Raw genomic sequence first — 13,071 nt, forward strand, 5'->3', positions numbered from 1 at the left:
TGGGTGCGTATTATACATGGGTACAAGCTTTTTTCCAGCATCAGCATGCCATTGTTAGGGGTGCGTACTATACATGGGGGCGCACTATACACGGAAAAAAACGGTAGGCTGGATGTAATTTTTTTTGTTGGCGTTGATTTCTCCGACTGCCCATAAACGCACCACCGCGCTTCGTGCGCGCACGGGACAGCAAACGAGCAGGTGATCGAGCAAGCGTCTGATACGAGAGCATTGCGGTCGCATGGAGCGTGTTTGAAGTGAACAGCAGGGAAGAAAGGCAAAGTGTTGTGAAATAAAATGCACAGAACGGATGCGCAAGACACGTCAGCTATATAAAGAGCGAGAGTTGTTTTCTTCCTATTAGTTTCAATTCACAGTTTAATTAGCAGTTTCAATCAGCAAATAACAAATGCGTATTACAGGTAATATTTTATTTCACAACACTTTGCCTTGTTCCTTTGGTCTCTGCTGTTCATCCTAAAACACAAAGGCGCTCTTTAAGCAATGCGACAGTGAGCGCCCGGCGCGCTGCGGTTGCGCGACCGCACCAAATTAAGCTCCCTGCGCAGTGCGCACTGAGGTCCACTTAAATTTTAGAAAGTACATCAGGACTTTAAAAATATCTTCTAAATTTCAGCGACGGCTCTGTCACAATAATCGACCAGCCCGGTGCAGTTGGGCGGTCGGCGGCGCGCTACGGTTGAGCGTTCTCTCGTGCGCTCTCTCTCTCGCTCTCTCTCGCTCTCGCACACACGCAAACCGGATATCATACGGAGGCCGCCATTACAGATGCGCAGAACGGATGAGCAAGACACGTCAGCTATATAAAGAGCGAGAGTTCAGTTCTCTACCTAAATCCGTATTACAGGTAATATTTTATTTTACAACACTTTGCCTTGTTCCTTTCTTCTCTGCTGTTCACTTCAAACACGCTCCATGCGCACGGAGCGCGGTGGTGCGTTTACGGGCAGTCGGAGAAATCAACGCCAACAAAAAAAATTACATCCAGCCTAGTTAAGATCATACCAAAGACTATAAAAATGGGACCCATTGCCTCCCTGCGTGTGTGACTATCATTGGGACTTAAAAAAAAAAAAAAAAAAAAATTAATTTTTAAAAAAAAAAAAATCATAAAAATTGGGTGCGTATTATACATGGGTACAAGCTTTTTTCCAGCATCAGCATGCCATTTTTAGGGGTGCGTACTATACATGGGGGCGCACTATACACGGAAAAAAACGGTAATTTCTAAAATAAAAAATTCATTGAGGGTGCGCCTTTTGGTGCGAAAAATACGGTAATTTTGTTTTGAGATGTGCCTAAAGATGCTCGCGAGTCTTTGGGGATAATGCTTCCCCGGCCAGCTGGGCCGTAGACGGTCCTCATTCCATCACCAGGACCGATATCTGCTGCTTTGTGCAAGGAGGAACAGGTTGAGCACTGCCCAAGCCCTACAGAATGACCTCCAGCAGGCTACTGGTGTGAATGTCCCTGCCCAAACAGTCAGAAACAGACTTCACGAGGGTGGCCTCAGGGCACGACGTCCTGTAGTGTGCCCTGTGCTCATTGCTCAGCACCGTGGAGCTCGATTGGCATTTGCCATAGAACACTAGAATTGGCAAGTCCGCCACTGGCGCCCTGTGTTTTTCACAGATGAGAGCAGGTTTATCCTGAGCACCTGTGATAGACGTGAAAGGATCTGGAGAAGCCAAGGAGAGCGCTATGCTGCCTGCAACATCATTCAGCATGACCGGTTCGGTGGTGGGTCAGTGATGGTCTGGGGAGGCATTTCCATGGAGGGACGACCAGACCTCTACAGGTTAGAGAACGGCAGTCTGACTGCCATTAGGTATCGGGATGAAATCCTTGCACCTATGGTCAGACCCTACGCTGGTGCAGTAGGTCCTGGGTTCCTCCTGATCCACAACAATGCCTGGCCTCATGTGGCAAGAGTATGCAGACAGTATCTGGAGGATGAAGGAATTGACACAATTGGATGGCCCTCACGATCACCTGATCCAAACCCGATACAACACCTCTGAGACATGTTTCAGTCCATCAGATGCCGCCGGGTTGTTCCTCAGAATTTACAGGAGCTGATGTCCAGCTCGCGGCGGGCGACCGGAACGTGGCTGCCCTGGTGGATTCCGGGGTGGAGGGTAACCTCATGGACAGTTGCCTGGCACGCCAGTGGGGGATTAACTTCCTGCCTCTGAGCCCGCCCATTCCCGCACGCGCCATCGATGGCCGTCTGATCGGCGAGGTGGCCTTCGTGACAGAGCCAGTCAAGGTACTGCTCTCCGGCAATCACCACGAGACCATCCAGTTTTTTCTTCTTCCCCTCCCAGGACAGCAGCTCATCCTGGGGCACCCTTGGCTGCGGCAGCACAACCCGGTACTGGACTGGGAGGTGGGGGTGGTTCGGCAGTGGAGCAAACACTGCAATCGGACGTGCCTGAGGGCGGCCACCAGCCCGCTCGGTGGAGCCCCGCCCAGGTACAGCCCCGACATCTCCACCGTACCGGCGGTTTATCACGAACTCAAAGAAGTTTTTAGTAAGGCCAGGGCCACCGCTCTTCCTCCCCACCGGTCTTACGATTGCGCCATCGACCTGCTGCCCGGCACCTTCCCCCTCCAAGGGACGCGTCTACTCCCTGTTCGCTCCTGAGCGCCGGGCCATGGAGGAATACATCCGGGAGTCCCTGGCGGCCGGCATCATACAGCCGTCCTCATCACCTGCGGGAGCGGGGTTCTTCTTCGTGGAGAAGAAGGAGGGCACGCTCCGCCCGTGCATCGACTACCGGGGAATAAACGCGATAATCGTTAAGAACCGATACCCCCTGCCTCTTCTGTCTTCCACCTTCGAGTGCCTTCAGGGTGCCTCCGTCTTCACTAAGCTGGATCTTCGCAACGCTTACCACCTGATCTGCATCCGGGAGGGAGACGAGTAGAAGACGGCTTTCAACACCCCGAGCGGCCACTACGAGTACTTGGTGGTTCCGTTTGGGCTCGCCAATGCCCCAGCGGTTTTCTAGTCCTTAATAAACGACGTGCTACGAGACATGCTGAACAAGTTCGTGTTCGTTTATTTGGACGACATCCTCATCTTCTCCCGCTCGCTCCCTGAACACAAGCATGTTCGGACGGTGCTACGCTGCCTCCTGGAAAATACGCTCTACGTGAAGGCAGAGAAGTGCGAGTTCCACGCCTCCTCTGTCAAGTTCCCCGGCTACGTGGTGTGCGAGGGATCCGTCGAGATGGACCCAGAGAAAGTGCAAGCGGTCACGTCATGGCCTGTCCCCGAGACACGCAAGCGGCTGCAACAATTCTTGGGGTTCGCGAACTTCTATCGCCGTTTCATCCGTGGGTACAGCACGGTGGCCGCGCCCCTCACTGCCCTCACCAGCCCCGCCTCCCCGTACAAATGGACGGAATGGGCAGAACAGGCGTTTCAGGAGCTCAAGAGGAGGTTCACGTCTGCTCCCATCCTCCGAGTCCCCGATCCTGACTGGCAGTTCGTGGTTGAGGTGGTCGCCTCGAACGTGGCTGTTGGGGCGGTGCTGTCCCAACGCAGCTGCCAGGACGATCGCCTCCACCCATGCGCCTTTTTTTCTCGCCGCTTGTCGGCCTCGGAGCGGAACTATGACATCGGCAACCGGGAGCTCCTCGCCATCAAGTTGGCCTTGGAGGAGTGGCGGCATTGGCTGGAGGGCGCCACCACACCGTTCATCATCTGGACCGACCACCGCAACCTGGAGTACCTGAGATCGGCCAAGAGGCTGAACGCGAGGCAAGCAAGGTGGCCTCTGTTCTTTGACCGGTTTGAGTTCTCTCTCTCCTACAGGCCGGGTTCCCGCAACACGAAGGCGGATGCCCTGTCGCGTTCGTTTCCTGGCGGGGAGGAGGGACGGGGTCCGCCTCCCACTATCCTCCCGAGCTCGGTGCGGTGGGTGGGTCCAACAGCTTCCTTGGGTGGAGTACGCCCACAATTGCCTCCCCAGCTCGGCTACAGGACTGTCGCCCTTCCACTGCGTCTTCGGGTACCAGGCACCCTTGTTCGCCCACCAGGAACGGGACACGGCGTGCCCGTCGGCCCAGGCTTGTGTCCGCCGTTGTCGTCGTGCCTGGGCGAGGGCCCGGACCGCTCTTCTCCGCTCTGTTTCAGGCTACGCCCGCCAGGCAAACAAGCGCCGGTCGCCGGCTCCGGAGTACAGAGTGGGTCAGCGGGTGTGGCTCTCGACGCAGGATTTGCCGCAGCGAACGGGATCCCGCAAGCTGGCGCCGCGCTTTGTTGGACCGTTTCCCATCCAGAAGGTGATCAGCCCGTCCGCCGTCCGTCTCCTCCTTCCGGAGTCCATGAAGGTACACCCCATGTTCCACGTGTCCCGTGTGCGGCCCGTCTTTGAGAGCGCATTGGCGTCGAGGGGGGCCCGGCTTACGCCGTCCGCTCCCTGCTCCGATCGCGGCGGCGCGGTCGTGGCTTCCAATACCTGGTGGATTGGGAGGGCTATGACGACGCCCACCGCTCCTGGGTCCCGAGTCGCTGGATCCTCGACCGTTCGCTCATCACAGAGTTCCATCGGTGTCACCCGGACCAACCGGGCCCCCGGCCGAGGACAGTTGAGGGGCCCAGGGGTAAGGGCCCGTGGCGGCCTTGTCCGCCGGTGCCGGGGTCTTCTGCCCCCGCGTCCGTCGATCCTGCGTCCGACGAGGAATCGGACGTTTTGACGGAGTACTGCCTGGTCGTACAGGGGGTCCTTTGGTCTTTTTTGTGTTTAAGTGCTCGGGAGCCGTCCCTCGTGGGGGGGGGGTTCTGTCACATACCGGCGCCACCTGTGACAGGACCACGCCACCCTATCAGCGGAATCGCCGCCACCTGCCACAGGCTCAGCGCTATATCAACGCCGCCAGCGCAGACCCGAGTGTCCGTCTGTCGCATGATATTGCTTCGCTCTCCGGTCCACGACAAACTGGCGTCCATGAAGAATCAAAGATACCGCAGAACAGCTTGTTCTTCTCAGCCTGATCGCCGATCCAGCGCCAGCTCCAGCTACTCCCACCTTACCCCCCCGCTCGCAATAAAGTCTCTATCGCTACGCACTTGGCTGTACTGTCCAATCCCTTACAATGGGCCATGGATTCAAAAGGCAAAAAGAGAAAGATTGCTGAGGAGAACAGAGGCTTTAAGAAAGAATGGACTGAACTACCGTTTTTTTCCGTGTATAGTGCGCCCCCATGTATAGTACGCACCCCTAAAAATGGCATGCTGATGCTGGAAAAAAATTTGTACCCATGTATAATACGCACCCAATTTTTATGAATTTTTTTTTTAATTTTTTTTTTTTTTTAAGTCCCAATGATCGTCACACACGCAGGGAGGCAATGGGTCCCATTTTTATAGTCTTTGGTATGGTCTTAACTAGGCTGGATGTAATTTTTTTTGTTGGCGTTGATTTCTCCGACTGCCCGTAAACGCACCACCGCGCTCCGTGCCCGCACGGGACAGCAAACGAGCAGGTGATCGAGCAAGCGTCTGATACGAGAGCATTGCGGTCGCATGGAGCGTGTTTGAAGTGAACAGCAGAGAAGAAAGGAACAAGGCAAAGTGTTGTGAAATAAAATATTACCTGTAATACGGATTTAGGTAGAGAACTGAACTATCGCTCTTTATATAGCTGACGTGTCTTGCGCATCCGTTCTGCGCATCTGTAATGGCGGCCTCCGTATGATATCCGGTTTGCGTGTGTGCGCGTGTGCGTGTGTGCGAGAGCGAGAGAGAGCGAGAGAGAGAGCGCGAGAGAGAACGCTCAACCGTAGCGCGCCGCCGACCGCCCAACTGCACCGCGCTGGTCGCATTAGTGTGACAGAGCCGTCGCTGAAATTTAGAAGATATTTTTAAAGTCCTGATGTACTTTCTAAAATTTAAGTGGACCTCAGTGCGCACTGCGCAGGGAGCTTAATTTGGTGCGGTCGCGCAACCGCAGCGCGCCGGGCGCTCACTGTCGCATTCCTTAAAGAGCGCCTTTGTGTTTTAGGATGAACAGCAGAGACCAAAGGAACAAGGCAAAGTGTTGTGAAATAAAATATTACCTGTAATACGCATTTTGTTATTTGCTGATTGAAACTGCTAATTAAACTGTGAATTGAAACTAATAGGAAGAAAACAACTCTCGCTCTTTATATAGCTGACGTGTCTTGCGCATCCGTTCTGTGCATTTTATTTCACAACACTTTGCCTTTCTTCTCTGCTGTTCACTTCAAACACGCTCCATGCGACCGCAATGCTCTCGTATCAGACGCTTGCTCGATCACCTGCTCATTTGCTGTCCCGTGCGCGCACGGAGCGCGGTGGTGCGTTTACGGGCATTCGGAGAAATCAACGCCAACAAAAAAAATTACATCCAGCCTAGTTAAGACCATACCAAAGACTATAAAAATGGGACCCATTGCTTCCCTACGTGTGTGACGATCATTGGGACTTAAAAAAAAAAAAAAAAATTAAAAAAAAAAAAAATTAAAAATTTTTTTGTACCCATGTATAATGCGCACCCCAGATTTTAGGACAATAAATTAGTTAAATTTTGCGCATTATACACAGAAAAAAACGGTATTTGCTTTCATTGCCAATGCTGAAGCATTATGGGTTAAATGCAGAGGACAGATTTCACCACACCCAGATGTGTGTGTGATGATCATTGGGACTTTTGACTTTGACTTGACTTTGCCTGCATGTTTGATTTGCAATGAGAAGTTGTCAAATAAGAGCAATTTGGAGCGACATTTTCAGCTAAAGCAATCTAAATTTGCTGCCCATCACCCAGTTGGAACTGAGAGGAAAGGTGCAATTGCAGTGTTGGTGGAAAAATTTGAGGGCCGAAAAATCAGTTTCAAGAAGTGGATTGCATCTCCAAACTACTGCTGCAAGTCTTGATGCAGCCCCGGAGATAATAAAGTGCGGAAAACCATTGATGGTGAGTACATGAAGGATTAATTCATTAAAAATATCATTGCCTATTTTTGAACTTCAAAAGCAAAACCGAGATCATTCAAAAATTAAAGACATGCCTCTCCGCACAAACAATATCACCAATCAGCAGATCAAGGACATGCTCAGTGGCCTAGTGGTAGAGTGTCCGCCCTGAGACTGGACGGTTGTGGGTTCAACCCCCGGCCGGGTCATACCAAAGACTATAAAAATGGGACCCATTGCCTCCCTGCTTGGCACTCAGCATTATGGGTTGGAATTGGGGGGTTAGATCACCAAATGATTCCCGAGCGCGGCACCGCTGCTGCTCACTGCTCCCCTCTCCCCCAGGGGATGGATCAAAATCACATGGGGATGGGTTAAATGCAGAGGACAAATTTCACCACACCCAGATGTGTGTGTGACAATCATTGGGACTTAAACTTTAACTCTCACTCTTACTATTGATTGTTAGAATTTTTGCCTTCTTGTTTTTATATTGTGTCGCGTACATGTATGTCTATCGTGTTATGTGTCTCGTCACCGTGGGATAGAGAAAAACGTAATTTCGGTCTCTTTGTGTGTTGTGACATGTGGAGAGATTGACAATAAAGCTGACTTTGACTTTGACTTCACTTAACATCAATTCAGCTCCAGCTTTCTCAATTGCCTGTGATGGATGAGTCGTGTGACGTGACCGATATCGAACAGACAGCGCTGCTATGCAGGCACGTGAACTCTAATGGGCCGCAAGAAGAAATAATCAAATTGACACCGCTATTTTTCTTTAAATTATTTTAATAGTAGGCATACAACTTACGTATGTATTGACAGTCTATGTTGCATTATAAAAGGTTTTGAGATTTTTGCGGCTCCAGACAGGTATGTTTTTTTGGGCCAATATGGCTCTTTGAACATTTTGGGTTGCCGAACCCTGCACTAGATGGTGCTGTGCTAAAGGGAATGTCAACCCAGTCAATGAGGTAAAGTCCAACTCCTTTTCTGTATGAAAGTGATACGCTTTGGCTTCTTGCTCCAGCAACCCCACTCATTTTTTTATGGTCATAAGCTTTCTTTAATTTAATTTAAAGAGTAGTATAGGTCACAGCAAGTAAACAAATTTTGAATAGAGCGCCCCCACCAGACCCAATTGTTAGCATACTGTAAATTATTCAGCCTGTTTTCGCTTCTATTCTATTTTCTTTTAAATTGCCTTTCAATATGACATGTCTGTTCTTGGTGTTGGAGTTTATCAAATAAATTTCCCCCAAAAATGTGACTTATATGTCTTTTCCTTCTTTATTACGCATTTTATGGCTGGTGTGACTTGTACTCTGGAGCGACTTATAGTCCGGAAAATACGGTATATCAAGGTGAGGCTTGTCATGGGACTAGCTACTAAACAAATGCAATCTGCGGAATGTGCCCCAATGCTATGCAATGACTACTGCAGCAGTGTTGAGGTGTAACCGGTGACTGTGTTAACTGTACCTTACTCAAATTGATGGACATATTACTTTTATAAAAGATGACACCGAACAAATACTAATTAAATGGATCCTACTGTATCAATGCAGTGGCATAAAAATTGTATCTTGATTTTGTTCGAAACTTGCAACTGCTCCACCGATGCGTTTGCATTGTGGCCTCGCATTTTCCTGTACTTATTGGTTCATCTTCCCATCCTTAGTATATACAAAAGCATATACAGAATACTATACTATACTATTCATTCACTATTCTATACTATACACACTATAATATTCACTCACTTGTACGCGTTCGTATGTACAGTATATGCAAAAGTAATTTAATTTCCAACATTATTTTACTCCAAACTTGGAAAATTTGGAAAGGACTGAGCAGTACTTACGCTCTGCGGTCATGGTCAATCCTGTTTATCTTGCCACCAATAAAAACACGAATCTTACAATCCTTCCATCGCTTCTTGTTGGTTAACAGATAGGGAATAAGTAGAGTCAAACCTTCATAAAAAAATGAAACAGAACAAATGTTAAAAACTAAATAAATACATACGTGAATACTGCTTGAATACTTGAATTGGGTCGCACTCAGTGTTCCGTCTAAGCTGCGCAGCTGCGCAATTGGGCACTGGTCGCACAGTCTTTGCGCACAAGAAACACCATACTGCGCACAAAATAAAATTCAACGGAAACTAATTGATTAATATCTAATGTTAGACGTAATCTAATCTAATCAAATCTAATCTAATCTAATCTAATTAAGTGGATGAATAATTTTCTTTCTGTGCCTTTTTATAGTGTAAATCAGTAATTGACAGGTGTCCAGCCAATGATATGATATGGTTCACTTACGCTACATATATGTATGACACATATGGGTCCTGCCCATCTGTGCCGCGCAGGTTAGCTAGCTAACGACAGTGCGGCGGAGTCAAGCGATGCAAATGCTAAATTAACTAATCATGGCGAAACGAATGAGCATCGACACATCCACTCGCCAAGCCAAAATAAATAAGAGATGCGGCAGTTCTTTTAAGATTGGATGGCGGGTGAGTTTACGGAGAGAGAAATATGGAAGGAATGGAAGTGTGACTACTTCAAGTGTCACATTCAGCAGAAATGTTATTTGAAATGTGTTGGAGTTGTACAAAGACTCAAGATGGGACAGGGGATCGGTACATTATTGCGAGAAAGCGCAAAAGATCGACAGGAAAGGGACGAGCTGTCACACAAAACAAAATCCGACCCCGAGCAAGTTAAAGTACTCATTGACAATATTTATTTACTTATTTATTTACGTATTCATTAATTTAATCTGGTGTTGCACACAGTGGTCCACAGTGTGCACAGGGAGCTTGTGTGTTTGCACAGACACTTGAAAAATTAGAGGGAACACTAGTCGCACTCATTTATCGTGATAGGTAATGTTCGTGCTTGAAGAGCTGCAGACCCCTAGAATTGTGTGGCGTCCCCCTAGGACAAACGGGGCAGTTAACAGTGACTTGCAGCCAATCAGAAAGCACGGTGCCAAAGGCGGCGCTGAATCCAGAATGAAAACAATCATTGCGCAACAGAAAGTCTGTGTTTGCAGTGTCTCCACTCCTTTGACAAAGGCTTTATCTTTTTATGGCACTTTTTTCAGCTAAAAATGTTTTTCTGCTAAAAAATTGTCCACTGTGTTTATTTACACTTGTGAAGGAAATCCCTTCATGTGTGATGTGTTCAGGCTTGCCGTGTGACTGCACAGCAGACACGGTACGTTCAAAACTATTGTCATCAATCTTGTCGTGTGCCCCAGGCTTTGGTGAACCCTTTTTACTCGTACATTCCCACCGTCACGGAACTGGACCCATGCTGCCTACCAAAATCAGCTGAATGAATGCACCACGACAGTGATTTTCTTAAACAGTCTAAAAATTGATAGTCCAATCATGATGGGAATCAATAATGTATAGTCCAATCATATTTGGGAATCAAGCCCAATATACTGTATATATCATTCTTTTAAAGCCTCACCTCCATCATCAAACAGCCACCAGACATCAACTGTGCCCTTCCCTTGTTTCTTCTGGAACTGCTGGCTGGCCTCCAACAATCTCTGATCAGATACATTCAATGGCACACTCATGTTCTTCTTATCTGCAGGGAGGGTTGCTAGTTACATGCATGTACACAACAGCACAAGGAAACAAACTAACAAAACAATTAAACTCTTTTAGAGTACAGTCGATTTTATATTGTCATTTACGGCTGGTTTTCAACCCAACCCAAACAAAATTAAATGTCTAGTGTGCACAACTGAGAATGTTCTTAAAACACTCCCGAGCTAAGAATCCTTGCTAGGATTTTTAGGTTGAGTTAGGAGCACTCTGGTGATTTTCAGAATCTTTAGAAACATGGGTACTGATATTGCATCAATACTGAGAAAATATAAACAATCAACAACAGAAAACAGCTTTCCAGCTTTGAAGCATCCTTGGCTAGTCAAGTTGGCTAGACACCTGACAGACAATGTGGCAATTGCAGAGAAGAGAAGAGAAGAGAAGAGAAGAGAAGAGAAGAGAAGAGAAGAGAAGAGAAGAGAAGAGAAGAGCAGCAGACGCAAGCTATTTGGAGGAAACAAATGTTGGCACAGAGAATTGGGTATGGTTTCAGGCACTAGAACACACAGCACGGTTGAGCAAATAGTCTTGCACTTGAATAGCAGGAAAAGAAAAAATATAGTACCTAAACAACAAACAATTGTGACAGACAGTAGAGCCCGACCATCACACATACAGTCTACACCTCGCACTTCGGCACCTAAGGATTTATATATTCACAGAATCTTTTATTTATTTTTGCTAATGGCAGGCCAGTCTGGTACCTAGTATTTATCCTATCGACTGTACTATACCATCCATCCATCCATCCATCCATTTTTTGAATGTAACAAAAAATGTGGTGGGAACTGGAATAGAGTTTCAATTAGTGGAAAAGTTTATCTGATATGAGTCAATAGTTACGCCTTTTATCATGGAACACATTAAACTTGTAAGTCAAGGTACCACTGTTGTATGATTTAAAAAGGTAGTTTAAGGAAAAGTTGTATTAGTACAAAGGATGAACAAAAGAAGAAAAGTGTAGAAAAGAAAGCGTTATGCTGCGAAAGAAAAACATAATGCCACTCATTTAAGTGGATATCCTGCCTTTTTTCAACAGGGGCTGGAATGTAGATTTGCCATCATCTTCATCATCTGGGAAATATAAGACAAAAGTAGAGAAAAACTTAACTTACAATTACAATTTCATTCCCATAAGAGTTCTTGTGGCTGAAGATCCAAATTGTTTCAGAAATGTCAATAGACAATAAAAACACTTACCGTAATTCTTGGACTATAAGTCGCGTTTTTTTTCATAGTTTGGGTGGGGGGGGGCGACTTATACTCAGGAGCGACTTATATATGTTTTTTTGTCACAAATGTTTACTCGATTATTAACACATCACTTACTTACAAGTATAGTTGACCACTTCACATGTTATTTTTAGTATAGTTGATCACTTCACATGCTTTGATATCTTTATCTTGAACATATTCAAAACATGAAAAATAGAGAGAAAAAAATCAAATACAGTAATTAACACTTTAAAGTGCCGTATCCTCTGGACATGTCCTCTGTCACCAGGATGACAGAAAGGACGAGAAATTTGATCGATGGATTTAATGATTTGGGAAATAAGTAATAAATAATAAACAACGTTACAGTGTTCTTTTATGTAGAATGTCATGTATTATTCAGATCAGTCATTTGGAAGATGTGTGAATAAAACATTGAGTCTAATCTTGTGAAAACTCTAGTATAAACCACTTTTTATTTATGACTGACAGGGACTTTTGAGCTACCTTACTACCTTACCTACAACCTCATAATGGTTGACCAAAAACCCCTCAATCTCTGAGTCAGAAAAACACACAAACTTCAACAGGATTCTCATTAGTACAGCTATGAATAAACAAATACAATGCTAATTGCTACAAATTCATATTTAAGAATGTGTAAAAAGGACTGACAACACTGACGGTTGGATGGATGGATGATGGATGGATAGTTTATTGATTCTCGCAGGGAAATTCAGTTGCCAGCAGTATAAATTAATCAATACATAAACAAGCAGATAGATAATATAAAAATTGGACATGACAAAAACGACAGACGACAGTGTTAAGAAACACAGAAATTTTAAGACCTGGTGACCACTAACCCTAACTTGTATGTAGGGCTGCAACAAATGATTACCGTATTTTTCGGACTAAAAGTCGCTCGGGAATATACGTCGCATCAGCCATAAAATGCACAATAAAGTGAAAAAACAAAACATATATACGTAAGTCGCACCGGAGTATCAGTCGCATTTTGGGGGAAATGTATTTGACAAAATCCAACACCAAAAGCAGACATGAACGAGCAACAACAGGCTAAACCAGGGGTGTCAAACACCGCATCACTGACAAAGAAAGCCCAGCGCCGCCTGTACTTCCTGCGGAAACTCAGGCGAGCGAGCGCCCCTCCGGCCGTCATGACTACATTTTACCGCGGCACCATTGAGAGCGTCCTCTCCAGCTGTATTGCTGTTTGGGGTGG

General features: G+C 46.7%; 1 protein-coding gene across 3 annotated transcripts in view; it reads right to left on the reverse strand.

Moving 5' to 3' along the window:
* slc12a2 (solute carrier family 12 member 2) overlaps positions 1-13,071 on the reverse strand; it is a 133,076-nt gene that overhangs the window by 15,969 nt on the left and 104,036 nt on the right. For all 3 annotated transcript variants that reach the window (XM_061293726.1, XM_061293725.1, XM_061293724.1), the window contains 3 exons: positions 11,637-11,684; positions 10,465-10,587; positions 8,838-8,949 (listed from right to left, as the gene is read on the reverse strand). In XM_061293726.1, coding sequence (XP_061149710.1) covers positions 8,838-8,949; positions 10,465-10,587; positions 11,637-11,684 — 283 coding nt within the window. The remainder of the gene's footprint in view (positions 1-8,837; positions 8,950-10,464; positions 10,588-11,636; positions 11,685-13,071) is intronic.

This window comes from Syngnathus typhle, linkage group LG12 (genome assembly GCF_033458585.1).
Source record: "Syngnathus typhle isolate RoL2023-S1 ecotype Sweden linkage group LG12, RoL_Styp_1.0, whole genome shotgun sequence".
NCBI classification, from domain to species: Eukaryota; Metazoa; Chordata; class Actinopteri; order Syngnathiformes; family Syngnathidae; genus Syngnathus; species Syngnathus typhle.